This window comes from Heptranchias perlo, chromosome 29 (assembly GCF_035084215.1).
Source record: "Heptranchias perlo isolate sHepPer1 chromosome 29, sHepPer1.hap1, whole genome shotgun sequence".
NCBI lineage: Eukaryota > Metazoa > Chordata > Chondrichthyes > Hexanchiformes > Hexanchidae > Heptranchias > Heptranchias perlo.
The window spans coordinates 16,251,694-16,278,006 of NC_090353.1; the positions used below are offsets into that span (position 1 = coordinate 16,251,694).

General features: G+C 43.3%; 1 protein-coding gene across 1 annotated transcript in view; it reads right to left on the bottom strand.

Annotated features, from left to right (window-relative positions):
- Positions 1 to 2,718: 2,718 nt before the first annotated feature.
- Positions 2,719 to 26,313, bottom strand: part of grin3bb (glutamate receptor, ionotropic, N-methyl-D-aspartate 3Bb) — a 44,686-nt gene continuing 21,091 nt past the window's right edge. The window contains exons 3-9 of the mRNA XM_067968401.1: positions 22,773 to 23,820; positions 8,974 to 9,119; positions 7,442 to 7,557; positions 6,409 to 6,560; positions 5,465 to 5,629; positions 4,738 to 4,805; positions 2,719 to 3,859 (exon numbers count right to left, since the gene is read on the bottom strand). Of these exons, the coding sequence (XP_067824502.1) occupies positions 3,463 to 3,859; positions 4,738 to 4,805; positions 5,465 to 5,629; positions 6,409 to 6,560; positions 7,442 to 7,557; positions 8,974 to 9,119; positions 22,773 to 23,820 (2,092 nt within the window). The 3' untranslated portion in view covers positions 2,719 to 3,462. The remainder of the gene's footprint in view (positions 3,860 to 4,737; positions 4,806 to 5,464; positions 5,630 to 6,408; positions 6,561 to 7,441; positions 7,558 to 8,973; positions 9,120 to 22,772; positions 23,821 to 26,313) is intronic.

Here is a 26,313-nt window from a genome sequence, read left to right on the forward strand (position 1 = left end):
ATGACAGCCATCCGTGGCTATGTAAAGAAATTAAGGATAGTATCCGACTAAAAACAAGGACATATATGGTAGCCAAACTTAGTGGGAGGATAGAAGATTGGGAAGTCTTCAAAAGACAGCAAAAAGTAACTAAAGGATTGATTAAGAAAGGGAAGATAGATTATGAAAATAAATTAGCAAAAAATATAAAAACAGATAGCAAGAGATTCTATAGTTATATAAAAAGAAAAAGGGTGGCTAAGGCAAACGTAGGTCCTTTAGAGGATGAGACCGGGAAATTAATGGTGGGAAACATGGAGATGGCAAAAATGCTGAACAAATATTTTGTTTCAGTCTTTACGGTAGAGGACACTAAGAACAGCCCAACACTGGACAAACAGGGGGCTCTGGGGGGGAGGAGCTAAATACGATTAAAATCACTAAGGAATTGGTACTTAGTAAATTAATGGGACTCAAGGCAGATAAATCCCCTGGACCTGATGGCTTACATCCTAGGGTCTTGAGGGAAGTGGCAGTGGGGATTGTGGATGCTTTGGTAATAATTTTCCAAAATTCTCTGGACTCGGCAAAGGTCCCGGCCGATTGGAAAACTGCCAATGTAACACCCTTATTTAAAAAGGGTAGTAGGCAGAAGGCTGGAAATTATAGACCAGTAAGCCTAACATCTCTGGTGGGTAAAATTTTGGAGTCTATTATTAAGGAGACAATAGCAGAACATTTGGATAAACATAATTTAATAGGACAAAGTCAGCATAGCTTTACGAAGGGGAAGTCATGTCTGACAAATTTGCTTGAGTTCTTTGAGGACATAACGTACAGGGTGGATAAAGGGGAACCAGTGGACGTAGTGTATTTAGACTTCCAGAAGGCATTCGACAAGGTGCCACATAAAAGATTATTGCTCAAGATAAAGAATCACTGGATTGGGGGTAATATTCTAGCATGGGTGGAGGATTGGTTATCTAATAGGAAGCAGAGAGTTGGGATAAATGGTTCATTCTCAGACTGGCAACCAGTAGCCAGTGGTGTTCCGCAGGGGTCGGTGCTGGGTCCCCAACTCTTTACAATCTATATTAACGATTTGGAGGAGGGGACCGAGTGTAACATATCAAAGTTTGCAGATGATACAAAAATGGGAGGGAAAGTAGAGAGTGAGGAGGACATAAAAAACCTACAAGGGGATATAGACAGGCTGGGTGAGTGGGCGGAGATTTGGCAGATGCAATACAATATTGGAAAATGTGAGGTTATGCACTTTGGCAGGAAAAACCAGAGAGCAAGTTATTATCTTGATGGCAAGAGACTGGAAAGTACTGCAGTACAAAGAGATCTGGGGGTCCTAGTGCAAGAAAATCAAAAAGTTAGTATGCAGGTGCAGCAGGTGATCAAGAAGGCCAACGGAATGTTGGTGTTTATTGCTAGGGGGATAGAATATAAAAACAGGGAGGTATTGCTGCAGTTATATAAGGTATTGGTGAGACCGCACCTGGAATACTGCATACAGTTTTCGTCTCCATACTTAAGAAAAGACATACTTGCTCTCGAGGCAGTACATAGAAAGTTCACTCGGTTAATCCCGGGGATGAGGGGGCAGACATATGAGGAGAGGTTGAGTAGATTGGGACTCTACTCATTGGAGTTCAGAAGAATGAGAGGCGATCTTATTGAAACATATAAGATTGTGAAGGGGCTTGATCGGGTGGATGCTGTGAGGATGTTCCCAAGGATGGGTGAAACTAGAACTAGGGGGCATAATCTTAGAATAAGGGGCTGCTCCTTCAAAACTGAGATGAGGGGAAACTTTTTCACTCAGAGGGTGGTAAGTCTATGGAATTTGCTGCCCCAGGAAGCTGTGGAAGCTACATCATTAAATAAATTTAAAACAGAAATAGACAGTTTCCTAGAAGTAAAGGGAATTAGGGGTTACGGGGAGCGGGCAGGAAATTGGACATGAATTTAGATTTGAGGTTAGGATCAGATCAGCCATGATCTTATTAAATGGCGGAGCAGGCTCGAAGGGCCGATTGGCCTACTCCTGCTCCTATTTCTTATGTTCTTATGTTCTTATGATCCTGCAGTTAATGAGTTCTAATAATATAAATGTGCATTGATACAGTGCTGGTTAACCAAGAATAGCTGCCAACATGACACAGCTTATTTTCTTCACATGGCATGTCCTCCCTCAGTAAGACTGAACCACATTCCTGATGCATTATTCAAAAGTAATTTAGCACACACTGGGTCCATAATGTCAGCTTTAAGGTTTAACTTGTAATGCAAAACAATTCACTTCAAAGATTAAATTTGCATGCAATATTAATAAAGGTGCAAAAGGACATAAATTACATTGCTACTGCATATTGATCTCATTGTTGAGCAGATTACCCATTTCTGTGAATTGTTGATCTCTGACTATAATTAAACACTGATTTGTATGATAAAATGGTGCTGTTGTGTAATTGCAATTTATCTGCAATGGACGATTTTTCTGGCGGAGAGAAGTCACAATCAGTCACAGGATTGGTAGGCCCACTGACCTCAGTAAAGGCAAGTGGTCATGGTTTTAACAGAATTAAATCCACTCAATACCTAATCAGAATATTACTCATGGACAGAAGTAAGTACCTGCTGCCTAGGGACAAACTAATTATAACTGGTTACTGGTGACAATAAGGTGACTATTCGCCAATCTGCACATGAAGGGAGCATGCAGCCAGTTTGAAAAGAGAAGTGACGACTAGGAATGTCAGCAATTAATGATTGGTGCCACCAAGTTTTCAAATGCTGTAGACCGTACAAGGAAGGGAATACCTAAGCAGGTGAGGAGTTCCACAGTTTTGGGAGCCTATGAAAGAATGAGTTCGAGCAGGAACAGTGCGGTGAGTCTTGATTTCTACACAATAGTCCTGCTAATCTTGCAGCACTTCATGACCATGGAGATGCTTTTTAATGTCCATTGCAACCAAACACATCAACTTTTCACAGCAAAGAAAAATATATTGATTACCTGAAACATTACTAGCAAAGGAGATTGTCTGAGGTCAGCAGCAAATTAATGCTTTTTATACTTATATATCGCAATTCCAAAATAATCTTTCTATCCATTCCCCCCCCCCTCCAAATCTGATGCTGGTGAAGTAGATTTCCTCAGATTCTGCTACAATATTACGCAGATTTTAAATACACAGGCTTAAGTTTTTTATTATTAAATTTTCCAGGAACTGTCTGTCTCAGGTTTAGTAAAAGCACCTGAATTTGCTGTGATAGTAAAAAAAAACCTGCATCCCATTAGCGTTGATTTTCATTTAAATCGGCAATATTTTGCAAGTGATGCTCATGCGGCAAAAGTGCTTTGAAATGTGCTTTAATGTGATCCAAATGGTCAGGTGGAGATCTCTTAGGAGTTGCAGCCAGTTATTTTTCCAGTCAAGAGGTCCACTTTGTGTAAACTCACGGCCACCATCACCTCTTGTCGTTATTTTCTTTACCGCTTGTATTTGTAGGAGTCTGGTGACTGTCTTTAGGCAGCTCGAGGCAAGCTGCCAATTCGTTCCTCTTGATCAGGGCAGCTCGCAGCTGCTCTTTGATCGTCTGTATTCTTTGCTCCAGTTCTTTTATTTCGTTATCATGTGAATTCATCTCACGCTGGTCATGGTGCCCGGTCCCTCCATTCTCACAGATCACACTGCGCGATTCCTTTTCCGATTTGACCACATAACGGTCCCATGCACAGCTTTCTAGCTCAGCCTGAGTTTTCTTGTTGTCTCTGACCACTGTCCGCCTTTGATTATTCCACCTGGTCTGGGCAGTCACTCGTACTGTGGTGGGCGGCACCTTCTGGATCTTCTGCAGGTTGCATCTGTGAAACAAAAAGCTATTACTGTACGTTCCCCATATTATCTCACATCCTTTGTTAAAGGAGGACTTATTGCTGTGGTATCTTTATATTATGCAGAACACCAGTGGATTACTGCAAGAGAAAATGTACAGACTATGTACAGTCAACAATATCTTGGCCTCTACCCCACTCATTTAATCTCCTGAAGGAAATGTCAACAGAAATACTCCCTGATACCCAAAGGTTATCAAGCAAAACTCCATCTTCACATCCCTACTATTCTACCCTGAACTCTGGCCTCCACACACAACAATGCAACCTCGCCCCCACCCCATCTCCAATGATGTCCCATGGAATGTTTGACCTATCCCTATATCCTCCAGTCCCTTGTTGCTCATCAGATGTTTATCCAATTCCTTTTTGGAGGTGCTAGCTGACACAACCTCAGTTGCTGTTGGTGGGAGTCTTTCACATCCACTAGTCTGTGGAAGTAAGGTTTCTTCTAACTCCTCGAATTGTTTGGTGCTTGTTACTCGAGCGCCAGCTGCTCTAGTTCTGTGCTCACAGTGCAAATCAAACCGCTGCTGACATCTACATCACCTCTCCACATTTTAAAGACCTCGATCATGTCACCCTTCAGTTTTCTTTCCTCCAATAAAAAGAAATGCAGTTCTCTGAGTCTCTCCTCATAACTAAGAGTCCTGAGTCTGGGAGCTTTCATGCCTGAACCCTATCTGTAAGAAATATCGAATAAGTTGCCCAAAAGAAGGCATTTGATTTCAACTTATTATCTATATTAGCTTTGTGTTTCATATTATTCTTGGAGCAGCTACAGTGCTGGCTTTAGGACAGATGTACTCAGTTGTACCTAATAACATATATTAATATGGAGACCCTACCTTTTATCTGTCTTCACTTTTTGAATTTTCTGCTCTTCGAAGCTCATATTTAAAACACGATGGATTTTCTACAACATAAGAAAAATATGATCTCTACCACATAAGTCACTTGCATCTACTGTACTTGTAGAGTTATTTTCACTCACAGACGAAGGATCAACAAATAGATCACAAACTAAGTAAGAAAAGTGAGCAGCAATCTAAAAAATACATTTTTTTTCTTTTCAAATTTTGTTCCCTCCTTCGGTCAAGATGCCCCTGTGGTGGGGTGGGGGGAGGGAAATTACAGCAGAGCCTGATCCAGGCCCCACTCAATACCCACACATATGCACTTCCTGGCAGACAGTGATTGGGAGCAGGAACCCTGACTGGCCTCCCTACCCCACCCCAATTCCCGACCGAGGGATGCTGGGATTAATACTAGCACCTTAGCTGGGATCAGTGAGCTCAGCATAGGCTGCAGATGATCAAGAACATTCCTGTTCTGTAGGGCTCAGTTACATAATGAGACAAGGGTAGGTGGGCAACCTGCTCTCAAGCCACTTGCCCCGTTCCAGCCTGCACAGAACGACCTTGGACGACTGTTGCTCAGAGCCTTGTGGCTATAATCACAACTCAGTAACGTTGGGATCAATCAGTGCACGCCATGTACTGGTGCTTCAGCACTGCCCCGCTGCATTGTTACTTTCCTCACCTCGGGCTAGAGGTGTTTGTCTGAAAGTCTTACCTGACTTGTGTGGAGCCAGTACTTAAATCTTTTCCGTTTCCTAATCCTTGGTAGGACCAGCCTGTAGACAATGTGCTCCCCAACAGTCGTCAGTAAAGATCCAGCGAAGCCCAGGCACAGTAAAACAAACAGCCCCGAGAAATGTTTGATACCCATCTGTAACGTCTGCAAAAACAGATTTCAAATTTTAGTCCCAGGAAAAATACATCGGTGGAGGGGGACTGCGTGGTGCGATGGGTTGGACGCTGGACTGGACGCGAACTTGCACAGATCTGAGGCGCACCATGCAAGAGAAGCAAGGGAATATTCATCAGTAGAGTCACATTTCCTGTGCTCCTGGAATTACAGTGATTGATGGGGCAGTCCCCAGCACACGGGGAATCCGCTGATTTAACTGTAAATCATCAGCAGCTAAATGCTCAGCTCAGCGAGGCAAAGTCACTCATCTGGTCCCCGAGGCACAAGACAAGACATTCAAACCCCAGAGGCTGTTCAGAGAAGAGCCACAAGGCAGGTCCCCAGTGTCAGAGGACTGAATTATGAAAAGAGAAAGAGAGAAAGAGAGACTGGAGAAACAGCTTAGAAAGGAGGAGAGTGAGAGGTGACCTTACTGAGGTATACGAGAGAGGAAAAGGTCGATCCGGAAAATTACTAAAATTAAACAGTGACAGTAGGACACTAGTCATGTCAAATGTAGGACTAATGTCAGGAAGTTCTTCATCACACCACAGAGTGATCAACGTATGGAATGGGTTAGGGTAGTGAAGGTGGAAACATTTAAGAAACAAATTGGATGCTGCAGTGCGGCAAGTGTTGAATCTGATGGTACTTATTGATGAACGGCCCTCTCTAAATACATTGACAATAAGATCCCATTTTGTTAATAATTTTGAGTCAAGTGAAATGGGAGAAGACTGGAAACAAATGGGCTTCGGGTTTCTCACCTCTGTCACTTCAAAGGTCCGTTTTCCACATGGGACCACCTTGTACCATTTGTCGTGCAGCATATCCATGAAGCCGTCAGATTTGTAGCGACTGATCATTTCAGAAATGTTGGAATTTAGCCCCAAGTTCTGGGGCAGACCGATTCCATACCCTGTAGAAACAAAATCCTTTCAATATAAATCTCCACCAACAACAGTGAGTCCTGAACAAGATATTAGAACAAGTAGAGTTTTTTTCCTGGAACCTGAATCCCTATTCCAGATTTCAGACCATACCAATTTATGAAATCTGTAGCTAGCACAGTGATGGAGAGCACTGGCAAGCCAGTTTGCCATACTACAGGGTGGTAATCTGTGGCCTTTCAAACAGCAGTGAGATGAATAACAACCAACCTGTTTAATTGGTTAACTAGCCAACACTGGTGGTTCCAGGAGGAATGTTGGCCAGGGCACCTGGAGAATTCCCTGCTCTTCTTCAAATAGTGCCATGGGATCTTTAACACCCACCTGAGCAGGCAGATATGACCTCAGTTTAATGTCTCATCTGAAGGATGGCATCTCTGACAATGCTGTACTCTTCGGTACTACATTGAAGTGTCAGCATAGATTATGTGCTGAAATTCTGGAATAGGGCTTGAGCCCACAACCTTCTGACTCAGAGGAGTAAGTGCTACTAACGGAGCCAAGCTGACACTGGCAAGGTGAGAGATGTATTTAATGGTTATGTGATCAGTTGTATAATATGTAAGATTAGGTATCATATGCATTTGTAATATAAATAAAGCAGAGGGAGTACTGAGTCATTGTAAAGACAGAGAGAGCAGGTCCAATCTGGTTTGGAGTGATTTGTACTTCTTAGGGCATAGCTCAAAGCTCCTAGAAAGAATATAAATAAAATGTTGTTTAGAAAGTCTCCTTCATCTGACTCTAATTCTAAAAGAACCCAGAATGTGACAAAGTGCATCATTCAATTTTTCTGAGTTATTGAGATATTGGCTGCCTTCTACACATTCTGGAGCAGCGGGCTTCTTACCTTCAATTGCAAATGGCTTCCCTACTGTTATCAGCTTGCAGTCAGCATCAATGGACACTTCGTAATCCAGCAGAGCCTTGTCCATGATAAACGCATCCAGTTTTGATGGATCAGTCCTGCAATTTAAAACAATGGTTATTAAAAGTGACATATCTGTCTTGCTTCAATAGTGAGCCATACGGACCAGGAGGATTCCAGGTTCCATCCCTGGTCTCTACCGGGTTATCTAATCTCAGCTGATACAGCAGTTAAGTCTCTACAATTATCAGCTTGGCTCAGTTGGTAATCCTCTCACCTCTGAGTGAGAAGGTTCTGGGTTCAAGCCCCATTACAGATTTGAACACATATTCTAGACTGACATTTTGGTGTAGTACTGAGGGAGAGGTGCCATCCTTTGGATAAGTCATTAAGCCAAGGCCCTCTCTATTTAAAAACAAAACACAATATGAACTGTAAATGAATAAAGCTTTTTAAAAAAGTCTTGTTTTTCAAAATTATTTGAAGAAAAATTAGAACAGAAACTGCTAGAAGCTAAAGAGAAATATTTAGCCTTTTCAGCTGACTGGTGTATCCTGGGAAATTGGATACATTGCATATGCTCAGAGTCCACAATCTGGATTCAGCTAACAGTCACAGCTCTGGGCAAAAATAACAAGTCCAAGGCTAGGCATTTGTGGGATGTTGAGGCCGTCAAGTAAAAACTTGAATTCAGTGGATAAATTTAATCATGTCATTGTAAAATATGTTAAAAAAAATTGGAATTTTAAAATTTTGTTTAAAACTTTATTTTGGACAATAGAAACTTCAGTTACTGCGGTGAAAAAAATGGCAAACAACTTTTTTTCAGAAAAAATGAGTCATTTCTGGGGAAAAGATAATGAAGCACCAAATGGTGGTGTAACACTTTAAATCCTATTAGAGAGCCACCTACTGATGTTACAGGGAAACGTAATAAATAAATGTAACATGTAAATATGGTCATTTTTATACTGGAATCCCCATAGGAAATATTTACATAGCAGTTTTCAATGAAGTGCAAAGGTTGACCTGTGTAAGAACTTTTAATATATTGTAGATATTGTTCCATTCTGTTGACACAGAAGGTGGTTTGAAGACATACTAGCAATGTCTCTGACTGTAGCTGTGTGAAAAACAAACTATTTGCTCAGCCAAACCACCGCTCCGGGTTGGGTTCCCAACCCTCCCGCTTTCGGAGGGATTCTCCAGAAAGCAGGGATTTCTCTCCTGAGCTCTGCCACTAGCAGATCAGATGTCATGAGATCAGGCATCACATGGTCAGATGTCATGTGGTCAGAACATCACGTGATCAAACCTCCAGGAATGCCTCCTACCAGAGTTGGCAACTCTATCTCAGGAGATTATCTGCTATTAAAGCATTGTAAATCTACAATTTGTAGCATTTGTTATTAAGTTCAGTCAGTAACAAGACTTCTTGTACTTGTCTATGGATACAAAAGTTATACCAATATTGATACACTGTTATGTCATAATTGTTTTGTCAGGCTACTTACGTCAGATGTGCCACCCCACCTAGGGTTGTTGGAACATTGAACCTTCTTGTGTATTCGTGCATCTCAGGAAAACTCTTCTTCATGTAGTCCTCAGCACTGCTCTCTCGCACTGTCCCAAAGCGGAAACCTTGGGATGGATGGTGAAGCTGAACAACAAATATATCAAAACTGGTTAAACTTTGAAAAGTGACGGCTATCTTCCATGTACTTTCCTTTGTCAATTTACTCCCCTCTTCTCCTGACCCCCACTGGTGGGCCTGCTGACTTTTCAGATTTTAACTGCATTGTTTCGAAGACATTCTGTTGTCTTGACTTGGTGAGGGCGGCATTCCTGATTTTATTAATACTTGGCCAATTCAGGAGAGCGGACATCTCCCAGAATTGCTAACCTCTGGGTAGCTGTAACTCTCGCTTCCTTCCAAGTGTAATCCAACTCTAACATTGCGCCATCAACTCTTTGACGCTGTAAAGCCTTGGGTTTTCCATAGGAGTAATAAAGAAATCAGTTTTAGTGATGTTGGTTGAGGGATAAATATTGGCCAGGACACCGGGGAGAACTCCCCTGCTGTTCAGGAACAACTTGGATTTATGTAGCGCCTTTAACGTCCCAGGAGCATTTCACAGATAAGAGTAAGGAAAATGGACACTGAGCCAGGAAAAGGAGAATTAGGAGGGCGGTTGGTCAAACTTAATGAGTAACTGTCAGACAGTAAAGAGACACCGATGGAATGTACTGACACTTAAAGCAGTAATGTCCCGCACCGAGTACAGGAATTGATCACCGCTATAAACTTATTCAGAAAAGTCCGCACGAGTTCTTAATCGGTGTCCAGGAGAACTTTTTTAGCCAATACGTGACAAGCCCAACAAGAGGGGATGCAATTCTAGAATTAGTCCTGGGAAATGAAGATGGGCAAGTGGGTGAAGTGACAGTGGGTGACCATATTGGGGATCGTGACCACAATTCAGTTAGTTTTAGCATTATTATGGAAAAGGACAGAGTTAAATCAGGAGTAAACGTTTTAAATTGGGGGAAGGCAAATTTTACAGAACTAAGAGGTGATTTGGCAGAAGTGGACTGGACACAACTACTTGAGGAGAAATCAGTGGGAGGCACTAAAAAGTGAATTTCTACGGGTACAATGCAGACACGTCCCCTAAGAAAAAGGGTGGCACTGCCAAATCTAGAGCCCCCTGGTTGTCTAGAAGTCTCTGGGACAAGATAAAGCAGAAAAAGAAAGCTTATGACTGTCACAGAAAACTAAATACCGCAGAAAGCCTAGAGGAGTATAGAAAGTACAGGGATGACATAAAAAAGGAAATAAGGAAAGCAAAGAGAGAGCATGAAAAAGTATTAGCTAGTAAGATTAAAGAAAACCCGAAGATGTTTTATCAGTACATTAAGAACAAGAGGATAGCTAAGGAAAAGGTGGGACCTATCAGGGATGATAAGGGTAACTTGTGTGTGGAAGCAGAGGATGTTGGTAGGGTTTTAAATGAATATTTTGTCTCCGTATTCACAAAGGAAAGGGATGATCCGGATGTAGTAGTTAAAGAGGAGAGGTGTGAAATATTGGATAAGGTAAACATAACGAGAGAGGAAGTACTAGAGGGACTGGAATCCTTGAAAGTTGATAAGTCACCAGAGCCAGATGGATTGTTTCCTAGGCTATTGAAGGAAACCAGGGAGGAAATAGCAGATGCTCTGAGGATCATTTTCCAATCCTCACTAGATACAGGGGAGGTACTGGAGGACTGGAAGACTGCAAACGTAGTACCATTGTTTAAAAAGGGTACAAGGGAAAGGCCGAACAATTATAGGCTGGTCAGTCTTACCTCGGTGGTGGGCAAACTATTCGAATCAATACTGGGAGATAGGATAAACCGTCACTTGGAAAGGCATGGTTTAATCAGGGATAGTCAGCATGGATTTGTTCAGGGAAGGTTATGCCTTACAAATCTGATTGAATTCTTTGAGGAAGTGACAAGGAGTGCAGTGGATGGTAGTGCAGTGGATGTTGTCTACCTGGATTTTAGTAAGGCATTTGACAAGGTCCCGCATGGCAGACAGGTCAGAAAGGTAAAAGCCCATGGGATACAGGGAAATTGGCTCAGTAACAGGAAACAAAGGGTAAAAGTCGATGGATGTCTTTGCGAATGGAAATCCGTTTCCAGTAGTGTGCCACAGGGCTCAGTGTTGGGTTCCTTGCTGTTTGTGGTATATATTAAAGATTTGGACTTGAATGTAGGGGGCATGATTGACAAATTTGCAGATGACACAAAAATTGGCCGTGTAGTTGACAGTGAAGAGGATAGCTATAGACTCCAAGAAGATATCAATGGGTTGGTGGATTGGGCGGAAAAGTGGCAAATGGAGTTCAACCCAGAGAAGTGTGAGGTAATGCACTTAGGGAAGGCAAACAGTAAAAGGGAATACGCAGTAAACGGGAATATATTGAGAGGGGTAGAGGAAGTGAGAGACCTTGGAGTGCATGTGCACAGGTCCCTGAAGGTGGCAGTACAGGTAGATAAAGTTGTGAAGAAGGCATACGGAATGCTCTCCGTTATTAGCGAGGTATAGAATACAAAAGCAGGGATGTAATGATGGAACTGTATAAAACGCTGGTAAGACCACAGCTGGAGTATTGTGCGCAGTTCTGGTCACCACATTACAGGAAGAACGAAATTGCTCTGGAGAGAGTGCAGAGAAGATTTACAAGAATGTTACCAGGCCTTGAAAATTGCAGCTACGAGGAGAGATTGGATAGGCTGGGGTTGTTTTCCTTGGAGCAGAGGAGGCTGAAGGGAGACTTGATTGAGGTGTACAAAATTATGAGGGGCCTAGATAGAGTAAACAGGAAGTACCTGTTTCCCCTAGCGGAGAGTTCAAGAACTAGAGGACATAGATTTAAGTTGATTGCCGGAAGGATTAGAGGGGACATGAGGAAAAACTTTTTTACCCAGAGGGTGGTGGGTGTATGGAATTCGCTGCCCGAATTGGTGGTAGAGACAGGGACCTCAACTCTTTTAAAAAGTACCTGGACCTGCACCTAAAGTGCTGTAAGCTGCAGGGCTACGGACCGGGTGCTGGAAGGTGGGATTAGAATGGGCAGCTGGTTGTTCTTCGAGCCGGCGCGGACATGAAGGGCCGATTGGCCCCCTTCTGTGCTGTATCTTTTCTATGGTTCTACGAGGAGGCAGAAATCTAAAGGCTCAATTTATAAATTTGTCCTGCTGACACGGAACGTGAATTTGTAAAGTTACCCCGTTGATTTTTTTTTTCCTTTTTCTTCCAATTCATTAAATTTCAGGTTTTACAAAGTATTGGGCTTCTTACAGTGCAGCCGCTGGCAGTGCATCATGGCTGGTTATACAATCACTTTTGTGTTTGTGGGAGACGGTGACATAACTGGGGGTGGGGGGGAATTAATTTCCTCAGGGCATCTCACGCTTCACTGCTGAAACCCCGTTGACAGCGAGAGAATCCCTGAGGCTATTCATTCTCTTGGCATCAGGCAGATGATCCGACTCCCTTGCAGTTTGTTTCGAGGTGATGTAGCCTGCAGTAGATGATGTCACACCCTTTGTACTGCGTGCCGTATAACTCGGGTCTGGTACAAAGCCACTTCTAAAAAGTGCCCAGGCAATCAGTCGGATACGTCAGGCAGTTTACAAACTTAAACCAATATTATGGACATTCCTGCCTACATTCTGAAACATTGACAATTTACCAGCCACAGAGTGGAGTTCTGTGCAAGACCCCAACCTCCATTGACCTCCTGTGCCCCAGTATATTGAATTCCAAAGTCCTGTCCTCATCGACACATTTTTCAATGGCCTTGTCGTGCCCTATCTCTGCAGTCTTCTCCAGCCCTACATCCCATCCCCTGGCCTTCTGTCTCTGCCTCTGGCCTCCTGTGCATCCCAGCCAACCTTCCATCCACCATCAGTGGCAAAGCCTTCAACCACCTTGGTCCTACTCCTGAAGCCCCATCCCTGAACCCCTCTACTTCTCACTTTACCTTTAAAAGCCTCCACAAAACTATAATTTCAGATATGCCTTTGGTCATCTCTCCCACTTCTGCTCAGTGTCTGTATCTCCTCTGTGAAGCACCTTGGAACATTCATTATATTAAAGGCACTCTATAAAGGCGCTATACAAGTGCTTGTTGTATGAACAGAATGTGCACCACCGATCTGCAGAGCACTCGCCTAGCTCAGTGCAAGATCCACAACATGCAGCCTGCGGTATAACTGTCATCACCAAGTTGCACATTAGTATATGAGCAGAGTTATTGGGTAACCCACAAAGAGAAGCGAGAAGAACGGGGAGTTCAGTAATGTGGTTAGCACAAGCACTGAGCAATCAGGGAATCACAGAGGGAAACCAACCAATGCTTTGAAACAGTCCGCAACCTAAGTTATTCTAAATACAACAGAAGTTGGCCTCTTATTGAAGATCAATAAAACCTTATCAATAAAACAGATAGCCAGGGAGCATTAATCTGAATCTGAATCTGTCACAGACTCAGAAAATACCTGTAAATTTTATAATACTATTAATTGATTCATCACTGATAAATGATGTTTAATAAATAACAAACTAAAGTTTAAGGAATCAAATCTGACTCCCAATAGATCCAGCTGGACAGTATTTAGTTCTTTTTAACCAAACTAGAAAAGATGGAAATAAATTATCAATCAGAATATTAAATTATTTGAATATTCAGAATTAAACAGTATTCCAGATCCTGGCTATTTGTCTCTGATTTTTATGTTTGCAAGTTCATATAAGTGCACGCTGGGTTCTGAGTCACAGCCGTCAAGACCAAATGGTCATTTGACTCTGGTGGACATCACGGCCAAGCCCGATCCTGTCCTCACCCGACGTCCGCACGCACACCTTCCAGCAGAGGCCACTGGACAGTGATCAGAAGCAGGAACATTGGCTGATTTTCCTCTCCATCCTTCCCAAGCCCAGGGCACTGAGGCCAACTGAAGCACCACTAACTGCTGTCCAACTGCAATCAGTTAACACAGCATAACCCGGGGATCAAACCGGGGACCTTCCTGGTCTGCATAGCTCAGTTCCACACATTTGATCGCTAAGCCATCGAGGTAACATTCTGTTCAGTTCTGCTCAGTCGCATCACCTCTCACATTTCCAATCTCTTCCTCTGCTAAATATTTACGAATCAATTTAAGAATCGAGCTGTGTACCGAGGCAGCAGTCAACCTCTGTCATGGTTTATCTAATCTGCTGCGAGCCTGCAACACAACTGAGGTGTTTATTATCCTATATCTATTACACTTGTATTCCTGTAATTTTTTATTATTCCTGCAGTGTTGTTTCTCACAGTCACCTCTGGGACCAGGATTCAATACTAGCCAAGACTAGAGATGGTGGTTGTAAAGATTCAATATGACTGGGCTCAGCTGGTTAAAGCACTGAGTATCCTAGAATGACAGTGGGTTACAGCACAAAAACAGGCCTTTCAGCCCATCTAGTCTGCACCAGTGTTTTTCTCCACATGACCTAGTCTAATGCCACTCTTGTTCACTCCCCTTCCCTTTTATATTTCTTTTTTCAAGCAAATACCTAATTCCCTTGTAAGAGAATTTGTGATCCCTGTTTCAACAACGGTTTGTGGCAGGGAATTATCTGTGTCGTGAACCTTTTTCAAACCTCTCCTTTTTGTGATTATCTTAAATTTGTGCACGCTCATTATCTTCTCATTGACCAGTATAAACAATCCATCACTACTTACCTTATCATAACCCTTCATAATCTTGAGGACCCCCATCAGGTCACCCCGTAACCTTCTAAGCTTTAGTGAAGAGAGCCCTAACTTCTCAAGTTTCTCTTCACAACTGTAACCCCTCATCCCTGCAGCATCTACACTGCACCTTTTCCATTAATTTTATATCCTACCTATAAGGGGTGCCCTAAAACTGTTCACATTACTCCAATTGTGGCCTAATTAATGACTTGAACAATTTCAATATTGCTTGCTTGCTTTTGTAATCTATAATACAAAACCAAGGATTCAGCTTGCCTTTTTGTGACTTTATCCACCTACAAAGCCACCTTTAATGGTCTGTATATCTGCACACCAAGGTCCTTTTGCCATTTATATCATTTAAAATCTTACTACCTAATAGTAAATAAGTCCAGCCTCAACAAAACCCCAGTGGAACACTACTCACCACAACTTTCCACTCCAGGAAATATCCTTTTAGTCCAAACCCTTAGCTTTTGGGCTATCACCCCCCTCTCTATCCATGTGGCCTATATTTCCCTTAAAGCAATGTACAGAAATACTACATTTTCTGGGACTGTATCAAATACTATATGAAAATTTTTATAATCCACATCCACTGCATTCACTTTATCTTTTCAAAGAATGTTCGAAAGTTGATTGGGAACCAACTATCTTTTAGAAATCTGTGCTGATTGATCCTGATTAGCTTATGTTTCACCATGTGCTTAGTGCTTTCACCCCATATTGTAGACTCTAGCGTGTGGACTTTCCGTGGGATTCTCCCCATCTCACACTGTAACTTTGCCGGAAGATCAGCTGAACCCTCCCCAAGGTTTCCGCCATTCTTCTGCCGATGTTATAGTAAGAGATTGAGAGAATCCCGTGGAAATTCTACCCCTTGATGCTTACATATAACTGAAGTAAGACTAAGTAACCTATAATTTCCTGGTTTATATCGGTCTCTCTTTTTGATGAGGGGGTGCTGCATTTGTGATCCTCTGGCACAATATTCCTTTCCACAGGATTTTGGAAATGACCGTCAGACTCTCAATTTCTTAACTAGCTTCCTTCAGGATCCTCAGATATAAACCAGTGTTCTGACTACCTCAACTATAAGCAGTTTCTTTAGTACCATTTCTGTTTGAATAGTAACCTCCACTAACAGATCTACACCCAAGTCTGGTGGTTCCACAATCCTTATATCACCTCCTGCATGAAAACTGAAGCAAAGAAATTCTTTAGTATCTCCTGATTTTCATTCACTCTGCACTATGGGCATCCTTCCTTCATCTGATAGTAGACCAACCTCAACATTGTCTATTTTCTTACAACTAAAGTAGCTGAGGCATATAGACCAAGATGGTCTTAGGCTCAACTCCTAACTCCACTGGTAAGGGCACTACACTTGGTCTCAATACCTTTGGGTCAGAGCGAAGATAAATCAACCAGGGTTCTTGCTCCTGATCATATCCATGACCCTTGCTGGAAAGTACATATCACACATGAAGAATGGTCACTTGGGTGAAGTACCAGAGGGTGCTTGCACCATGGTAAAGTAACCCAGCAAATGATCATTACAAATAAAGGATGCCATGCAAAATGAATTTGGTCAAGGTGAGTGTAGAGGGAGCTTTATTCTGTATCTCGCCTTTACCGTATCTGACCTGGAAGTGCTTGATGGGGTAGTGCAGAAGGAACTTTACTAACACGTGCTGTACCTGACCTGGGAACACTTGATGCCAATAACTGAATGGTTGGAATGGGAAAGTTCTTGTTTAGCACAGAACTCACAAACATTTTTTAAAAACAAATGATAAGGAATATGTAAAAGTTTAACAACAGCTCACTGGATTTTGTAAAGGGCAGAATATGGGCTCCAGAATTTTGGACAAGTTTGAGTTTGGGTAGGGAAGACCTCAGGGACCCATGTTCAAGAAATCGAGTCTTGAGGTAATGAGATTCTTGTTAAAGATTTCAGCAACGGTGGGGGAGAGGAAGGGGCTGAGGCGGGTAATGTTAAACAGTCTTAGTGATGACCAGAATTTGGGGTTTAATGCTCAGCCCTGGGTCAAACGAGGCACTGAGGTTGCACATGGGCTGGTTCATTGCTCTGTAGGCAGCTGAGGAAGGGGAGTTTTGAGCAAGGGAATGAAGTTTTTGGCAGTAGCCATCTAAGATAGCTTCAGTTTTCTGAATGTTCAACTGGAGAAAAGGACATAAGGCAGAAATTGCAGAGTGATATGGTGTCTGGGCTTAGTTGCGACAGAGGTTGGGAGGATATAGGAAAGAATGGGAAGATGGAGAATGAAGAGGTGATGGCCATTGAGATGGCTGTGCAGATAGTCTCGGACCTTGAATTGGAGGTGAGGATGGGGCGGGGCTAGATGTCAAAGGAGTCAGTTGGGCACTGAGAGGGGATTCTCAGATTGTCCTTTACCTGGAACAGTTGGAGAGGAAGACATGGGACTCCTTGAGGTGGTCAAATCAGATCTGACAGTGGATAGCCTGACCAGTCATGCACCAGGTGCACTGCAGTCTGTGGCCTTTGGACTTGAGAGTTTGGAGATGGGAGCCCTACCAGGGTAATGGGGAGGCTGGAAGACTGTGAGTGACAATGAAAGGATGAGGGGATCAAAAGGCACAGCTAAGGCATCTGCTGAGAAAGTTGACAGCAGCAGGGGTGTTGTGGTGGGTGGTAGAGAAGGGATTGAGAATTAGAGAATGTACTAGTGAGGGAACTAGGAGGAAGTTTTTTTCAGGGATGTTGAGTGAGGATAGGCGGACAGGTAGATGTGGAAGGTGAAGGAGATGAGGCCGTTTTTTTATTCGTTCATGGGATGTGGGCGTCGCTGGCAAGGCCAGCATTTATTGCCCATCCCTAATTGCCCTTGAGAAGGTGGTGGTGAGCCGCCTTCTTGAATCGCTGCAGTCCGTGTGGTGAAGGTTCTCCCACAGTGCTGTTAGATAGGGAGTTCCAGGATTTTGACCCAGCGACAATGAAGGAACAGTGATATATTTCCAAGACGGGATGGTGTGTGACTTGGAGGGGAACGTGCAGTTGGTGTTGTTCCTCTGCGCCTGCTGCCCTTGTCCTTCTAGGTGGTGGAGGTCGCGGGTTTGGGAGGTGCTGTCGAAGAAGCCTTGGCGAGTTGCTGCAGTGCATCCTGTAGATGGTACACACTGCAGCCATGGTGTGCCAGTGGTGAAAGGAGTGAATGTTTAGGCTGGTGGTTGGGGTGCCAATCAAGCGGGCTGATAAGGATAGCCATGTCAATGTTCAAAACCTTAGAAATAATGAAGACTTCGATGACTGGAAAGATCGAGGGGTTAACATGGTTGAAGTCACTGTTCCGTGGCGCTTCTCACAGTGGTCAGAGGTTATGCTGTTCCTATGAGGTGGGCATGCAGCAGTGTAGAAGTGGGGGAAGGGGAGTACATGAGCAGTAAAAGAATTTGGAAAGACATTTGGAAGCGATCTGCCCAAAGACCGTGAAACACATGTTTTTGATTGATTCGGAAAACAAGTAAATAGTAGGATAATTGACCAATGCCACTGTCCCAACAGGGAGTTGGCAAAGGACGTGCAGGTCAGAGAATCAGCGCTACAATGTGTGATGCCCAAAGTGTGATGCAGGATGTACGAGGGACACAAAATACACACTAGATGTACAATTTATATTTATAGCAGATTAGCCATCGCATTGCTGAAAGTAACTTTGATGCTATAGCGTTTTATAAGAATAAAAATATTATACCATGTGATGCATAACGTATTATTCTGCTGCTAAGGTATAGGTGCATCGCTTTTGAGGTCACAAAGTCTATTTGTTAAGTAAACAATAGCTTCAGGTCGATCAGAGTTTAATTCTTTGCTGAGGGAACCATGCAGGATGAGATCAATCAGGATGCAAGTCAGAACCCGGGATGAAATGTCTGTTTCTTTTTCTCTTTTATTTTAAGGTTATTTTTCAAGTTAAAGGCTGCAAGTATTTTGGCCCTTGTGTTAATAAAGTACTTTCTGTTATTGGGAGAGCTTCTCTGTATCTTCAAAATGGCTGGCTTTCTTTCTCTCTTTTTAAAACAAAAAGATTATGGTAACAATTTGCATATGAGCCTCTCAGGTGCAAGTCATTTGGCTAGAATAAATTTATCATTAAGCATGACCAAGAAGTAGAACACAGGAAATATGTGTCCCATATTCTGTTTCTGTTCTGTTATACAACTCTTGCATTTAATTAGCATGCATCGGTCACATTAAAGTGTCAAAAGTATAAAAAAAGAGGAGAGATGGTCATTTTTCTGATCTTGAGGAGCAGCTGGGGATTTATGAGCAGAACTTCCACAGAGTTCTCCCAATGCTTTCCATGGATCTTCTTCAAAGTTACAGTGGAAAATCGGGAGGACCCCCAGAGAAATTAATGACGTTAGTCTCTAGTGAACCTTAGGATGTGTTACTTAGAGCAATTCGATCTTGTGGCGTTAAAGGGACAGGTCAGGTTACACACAGCTCTGGCGACAGAATAATACATCGTATGTTACATGCTATAGCATTCACAAGATAACAAGATATTTACTAATAAGGAAGGCCATTTGGCACAGCTGAGTCCATTGATCCAGAAAGACCCTAAAGTTCCTCCAATGTGGCATCCAATTGTTTCTTAAATGGTTCCAAGATTTTCACCCCTGCTAATCTATCTGGCAATCTGTTCCATGTATTGATTGCTCTGCTGTCCTGGGTACAATCCATGAGCATCATCACTGGAGATCCACTGTTTTTTTTGAAAAAAATTACCCCCCAAAAATATAGCTTCCAATTAATGTAAATCTAAATCCATAATTATGTTCGAATTTTCAGTTTCTACAGAATGGGTAAGGATGGATAAGCACAAGATTAAGATGCCTTATCGTGGAAATTGCCTGCCTCATAAAATGGAGATAAAATCTTTTTGTCATTGATAAATGAATTCATACCGATGAAGGGATGCACTCTAGAAATGGGAACTGACACTCAGCAAATAATTCTACCAGGCCCACGCAACTGGATGTTGGCACTCTGCACAGATATCATTAATCTTATCGAATGCTGGTGCAGTGAAACCTTCAGCGAGTTCCCATTCCACCACAGAATAAAGACAGACAGATACATGGAGATATCTTTAACTAGCATTGATCTTCAATGCAGAATGGCGAAGCTAACAGCTTGCTCAACACAGCGAGACGGTCTCCAATTACAGCACAGCATTTCAAGCCTCAGTGATTGTCCACTATCTTTCTCAACTTTAGATTGGTTGGAATAGCTCAGCAGCATTGCAGACTATTTCCAGTTAAGAGTTTAGATATATTTTTTATTGAGGAAGCTAACATTCCCTCTATCTCGTGCCGAAACTTCCCCTCTACAACTCTACTCTCCATAAAACTTAAATCTACCTATGATGCCCACATCTGGGAAGAATCTTCTAGCCCATTTCTCACACTCCTGGAATGCTTATAAGAAAAAGCTAGTCATTTGATAGATGATCCCTCTCTCACCTCCAACTTTCTCCCCCACCCCGCCCCCCATAACCTTTATTGTAGAATTACATACATACATACAATCCACAGCACAGAAACAGACCATTCGGCCCAACTGGTCTATGCCAGTGTTTGTACTCAACACAAGACTCCTCCCACTCTAATTACCCCTTCCCACACTGCCCATTATATTGATACTATTCTGAACTTCTCTATCTTGTTCATCCTAAGCTCCAAATAGCCCTCCCTACACACACTTTCTCCTTCTTGCTTCATTTCCTAACTCCAACTCATTCTTTCCCATGACCTCAACAGTCTGGAAAATCTCATCTCCCTCTCTCTTCCCTTCCTCTCACAATCTACAGGCTTTTAATACTCAAACTTGGCGGTTCACTTAATCACTTCTCCCTAATTTAGCTTGTCTTCTCTGCTACTCTTTTTAACCTTGGTGTTCTACATTATGAGCCGTGGCCCTTCATTTAAGTTTCTCAATAAAAAAAAGTGACAGGCCAATGACTATAGTGCAGGACACGAAGGCTGAAAAAAGAAGAGGAAATGAGGGAAACCAGGAATACATGAAGTTCATTAGACCCAACAAGCCCATCTTTTTTTGGTTGATCTCAACCCCACCTATCCACCTTCTCAACATATCTCTCAATCCATTTTCTCTCCAGAAAAGCATCTAATTGTCTTGTGACCCTATTTATATTAATCCATTTCAATGCCTTTCCTGGTAATGTATTCTACAAATTGATTAACCATTGGGTGAACAAGTTGCCCTGATTTCCCTTCTTGCTCCTAACTCCCTCACATTGTGTATGGTTGGGTGTATAGCAGTTCTGTTAACAACATGGGAGGGGAACAGAGAAAATTGTAAAGATAATGGGGGTTAAATTCGGGTGCACCCATTTTTAGGTGCAGGATCATTATCCTATGCACAAATGGTGAGGTCTGAGAAGCCCCGGATATTGGGCCTCGGATCTCATTACAATGAAGACGGCATTGCAGGAGGAGGCAGCGCGGGATAAATTCTTCAAGTTTGCTAGCGCAGCACTAGGTAAGTGGTCGGGCCTTTGGACTTGTTGCGGGGGTCGGGGAGGGATTGGGGGGGGGGTCTTTGAACTTCTTGTCACGGGGGTCGGGGAGGGATCGGGGGATCTTTGGACTTGTTACTGGGGTTGGGAGGATTCGGGGGTCTTTGGACTTGTTGTTGCGGGGATTGGGGGTCTTTGAACTTCTTGTCGCAGGGGTCAGGGAGGGATCAGGGCTGCCTCAGGGAAAACCGATGTTGGAGCGGGGACCTGAAGCAAGCATTAGGCCTCTTATTTGCATATGGAATGAGCCTAAAGCCTGCTTCAGGCATGGGTAAAGGTCACCTTTTGTTTGTCCTTACCCAATATGGCGGGTGGCGAACTTCTGTTCGGAAATGTGCACGTGCCAATTTGGGGCCTTAGGAGGCCTGAAATACGGGCGCTATGTGGCCCAATTTAACCCCAGCGACCTTTCAAGCAGTCATTGAAATCCTTTCCTTGTCCTCAGACAGCAGCTGTTCACAAATCAAATGATGCAGTGTTTTTGTCAAAGGAGAAAACAGAACAATTCTTCCTGTGTTAAAACTGTTACTTTAAATAATGGGCTTAGTGCTCCCAATTCTCTGGGATGATAAATAGATTTGCTCTAAAATTGATGTTGACAATGTATGATGTAAAGCAGGGCTCAGTTCAGACTCTGAGAAGCATTTGCAAATATTAAAGGATTGTGTTTCTTCTGACAGGGATAGAATCAGACATTTCAGTAAACAACGTTCTAAAATTAGTAAAAATTGATTTGTGAGTCGGGTGAGATTGCAAACACTGAGCTCCCCATGACACCTCAGCAGATAAATGCCCGGACTGATATTGTACTGATGTAAACAAAACAGGAAGGTTCCAGTTTCCATCCCTGGTCTGTACTGAGCTGTACTGGTAGTGGCGAGTGCTACAGTTGCCCTCAGTGCCCCTGGGTAAGGAAGGGAAATCATCCAGAGTTTCCTGCTTCTGATGGCTATCCAGCAACTCAGCCTGGTTGTTTGGCCAAGAGTGTTGGGGGCAGGGAGAGGGGAGGTCATTACAGCCAATCCAGATCCCATTTCACCCAATGTCCGCGCACGTGCACTGTCCTGCTGAGGTCACTGGATAGTGATCAGGAGCAGGTGCCCAGGTAGATCTTTTTGTTCTCCTCCTCAGACCAGAGCACTGAGGCCAGCACCCCTACTGCTACCCAGACCAAGCTCAGCTAACTCAGCACAGAGCAAAGAGCGATCCTGGGTGCTACCAAGGCGCACTTGAAATTAAATTTTAAAATAATCAAATCGTCCTCATGATGTCTGGCCTGGGATGTGGAGACAGGAACATGGACTAATCATACGATCGCCATTTTAATTTTATGGACATATATTTGATATCCACTTTAAAAAAGTCTCTGGAATTACATTGTTAAATGTATCTCCATTATCCTTTCAAATAAAATGTTCTGAATCTTTCTTACCTTAGCATCATGAATCCCAGAAAGTTCCTCAAAGGTTTTCTCTCCGACCATAACAGCCGCCAGGTTAGCTGTATAACTGGATAAGACAAGGAGGCAGAAGATCGCCCAGAGATTCATTAGGAAACGCCCAGTCCAACATTTAGGGGTCTTACTAGAAACCGTCCGTCCAAAGAGGATTGCATAACACAAGTTAAGAGCTGAGGAATACGAGAACACTTTTATTCTGTTTCTTCCATTGGGCGTCATTCCAAAAGGACTTTTCCACTCGTAAAGAGTGAGAAACAAGGCTGTGATGTGGAGAGCCACGAAAATCCCAACCCACATTGACCAGTGTAATGGCCACATAAAAGCGCCAATGGGAGCTGCTGTATCCTTTGACCTCACAAGGATGCCCAAACTGGTGGAGTAGAAGGGGCTGGTGAAATCGATCACCCTGCTTCGTGCTGAATTGATGCTAAAGGACGTGACGGCCATATGGGCAGCCCCGCTGAGGAGATCGCCCACCAATCCTGTCCATCCGCCATTTTTCCAGGCACCGTACTTCCCATCTCCAACAATATACAGGTCAAATTCAAAACCGAGGTCACCCGACAGCTGCTCCAGGAGGTCCATGCAGTAACCATAGCAACATTTCTTATACTCTGTTGGCACTGATCCGTTTTCATCGTTCAGCTCCTCAAACAGCCGTGCCAGTGCAGCAGGGTCTTTGGTGTGAGGGTCTAAGCACAGGCGGCCTGCCGGACAACTGCCGTCACGGTCAACCTCCCTGGTGAAAACAAAGGGCAGTTCTACCAAGGTGACCACCCGGAGCTTGGATGGAGATGAGCTGCTCTCCTCGTTCATTTCATTTTGGATTCTGTTAGGCCATATGCCTTGTTCAATCTCGATTTTCTGTCGGTTCCATTTGCCGACTCTGACCCAGGTGGGTTTTCCCAACGGGTCCTGCCGCAGGTTCCAGATATGGTAACTGTGGTCGGTGCGAATGTGTGATGTCTCCTGGACATGGATGTAACCTGTCACCCCATTGAACGAGGTGTTTGCCAAAAACCTGTGGGAAAAAAAGTGGGAAAAAAATTGCTCAATGGCAACAAGAACAATTGCATTTATATAGTGCCTTTAACATAGCAAAATGTCCCCAGGCGCTTCATGGAAGCATCATCAGACAAAATTTGACACCGTGCCACAAAAGGAGATATTAGGACAGGTGACCAAAAGCTTGGTCAAAGAGGTAGGTTTTAAGGACCGTCTTAAAGGAGGAGAGAGAGGTAGAGAGGCAGAGAGGTTTAGAGAGGGAATTCCAGAGCTTAGCACCTAGGCAGCTGAAGGCACGGCCGCTAATGGTGGGGCAAAGGAAATCAGGGATATAAAAGAGGCCAGAATTGGAGGAACACAGAGTTCTCGGTGGGTTGTAGGGCTAGAGGAGGGTTCAGAAATAAGGGGGAGGGGGGCGATGGATTTGAACACAAGGATATGATTTTTAAATTTCAGGCATTGCTGGATCGGGAGCCAATGTCGGTCAGCGAGCACAGAGGTGATGGGTGAACGAGACTTGCTGCATGTTAGGATACGGGCAGCAGAGTTTTGGATGAGCTAAAGTTTACAGAGGTTGGAAGATGGGAGGCCAGCCAGGAGACCATTGGAATAGTCAAGTCTGGAGGTAACAAAAGCATAGATGAGGATTTCAGCAGAAGATGGGCTCAGACAGGGGTGGAGACAGACAACACTTTACATTGTGATTATTTCCAAGTTTTAAGTAATCTAAACATAAAGATGTGAACACACAAAGAGAAGGGTAAGAAAAGACCATCAGACCCATCAATGCTTTATGTACTACGCTCCACAATAACCAGTGAATACTAATTCCTGGCGAGAGCGGCAGGCAAAGAAAGAGAAAAAAAAAGTGGCCAATTTCATGCAAAATTCTGGAAAATTTCTCCCTGACTACCTGAGTCAATCAAGCTCATCATTAGATGTACTTAAACTCACCTCCCACCCCCCACCCACCAATATGTCTAAATCTCCTTAGGAACACAGGACAATACAGAACCAGGAAACGACCAACTCCATCTACTCAACCAGCCCCAACGGTCGCAGATATCTGATCTTAATTCACCTCTGGTTATCTTCATTAGCCCGGTAAGTCAAAAATCGATCCATCGCCCTCTTAAAATTTCCAGTATCCTCCACTTCCACTGCCTCCATAGGTTGTCTAAGCTATACGATCACACCTCACAATCAATTAAGGTCTTCGAATATGGAGGGCCATTTATAACTTTTCAAATGCAAAATTCTCAGCTGTGATGTCTCACGTGGTAGACTATCCCACTGGAACTCACTGTCTAGGCTACACTCCGGAATTACATAGAATTACATGGAAGGTACAGCACAGAAACAGGCCATTTGGCCCAACTGGCATTTATGCTGGCATTTATGTTCCACACGAGCCTCCTCCCATCCTACTTCATCTAACCCTATCAGCATATCCTTCTATTCCTTTCTCCTCATATGTTTATCTATCTTCCCCTTACATGCATCTAAGCTTGCCACCTCAACTACTCCTTGTGGTAGCAAGTTCCACATTCTGGGTAAAGAAGTTTCTCCTGAATTCCTTATTGTGTTTATTAATTTATTAATGAGTTACAGTCGGAGACATGAGTCTTGATTTCAATGCAGTGAGGACGCAGGGAGAAGGATCGAAGAGGAGGATCATGTAGGGCTAGGTATTTGGAGCTTTAGAGAAATGAGAGGAAAGTCCAGTGGTGCATTGACCATAGCAGCATCAAAAAAAGAGTGACAGAGAGGGAACAGTTTGTAGAATCATCGCGTCTGGTGTCTCACTTTTCACCTAGGCCCAAACAAATCGATGGCGGCAATGAACCTGACGTCCACACAAATCTACTTTTAAAATTACCATGTGTAACACAAGTTCTACAGGTGTCAAAGAACAAAGTTTCTGGCATAGGTTTCATGTTGCCCTCTTCTATTCCTTTCTCCCCCATGTGGTTATCTAGCTTCCCCTTAAATGCATCTTTACTATTCGCCTCAAATCCTTGAGTAGGAAGCATGGCCACTTGGGTAAGCTACTGGAGGCCAGCCCATGCCCGTGGGTCCCAAACCCCTGCGAGAGTCAGTGCCTTTAGAACACTGGGGGGAACTGGAACTCTTCCACCCCCTCCTCACTGCTCCACCACCCAAAAACATTGGGTAAAATGGGTAAAAAAATTATTTTATATTTCAAATGTTAAAAATGTTTTATTATTGAGAGACCTCGGTGAAGGGCAGGGGTCCCCGTGTAAGACGTTAGGAAGACTGAAAAGGGCAAGAAAGAAGACAAGGTAAAATCTGGATTAAATATTACCAATACAGATATTGTAGCCAAGCCAATTGAGCATTTAAGAGGGATTAAGATAAACATTTGAAATGGGAAAATATAAAAGGATACAGAGAAAGAGCCGGGTGACGGGATTAGGGCAGCTCCAGTGTGGAGCCAGGACCAGCAAAAGCACAAAGGATCATATGCCCTCTCTCTGTGTGCCAAAAG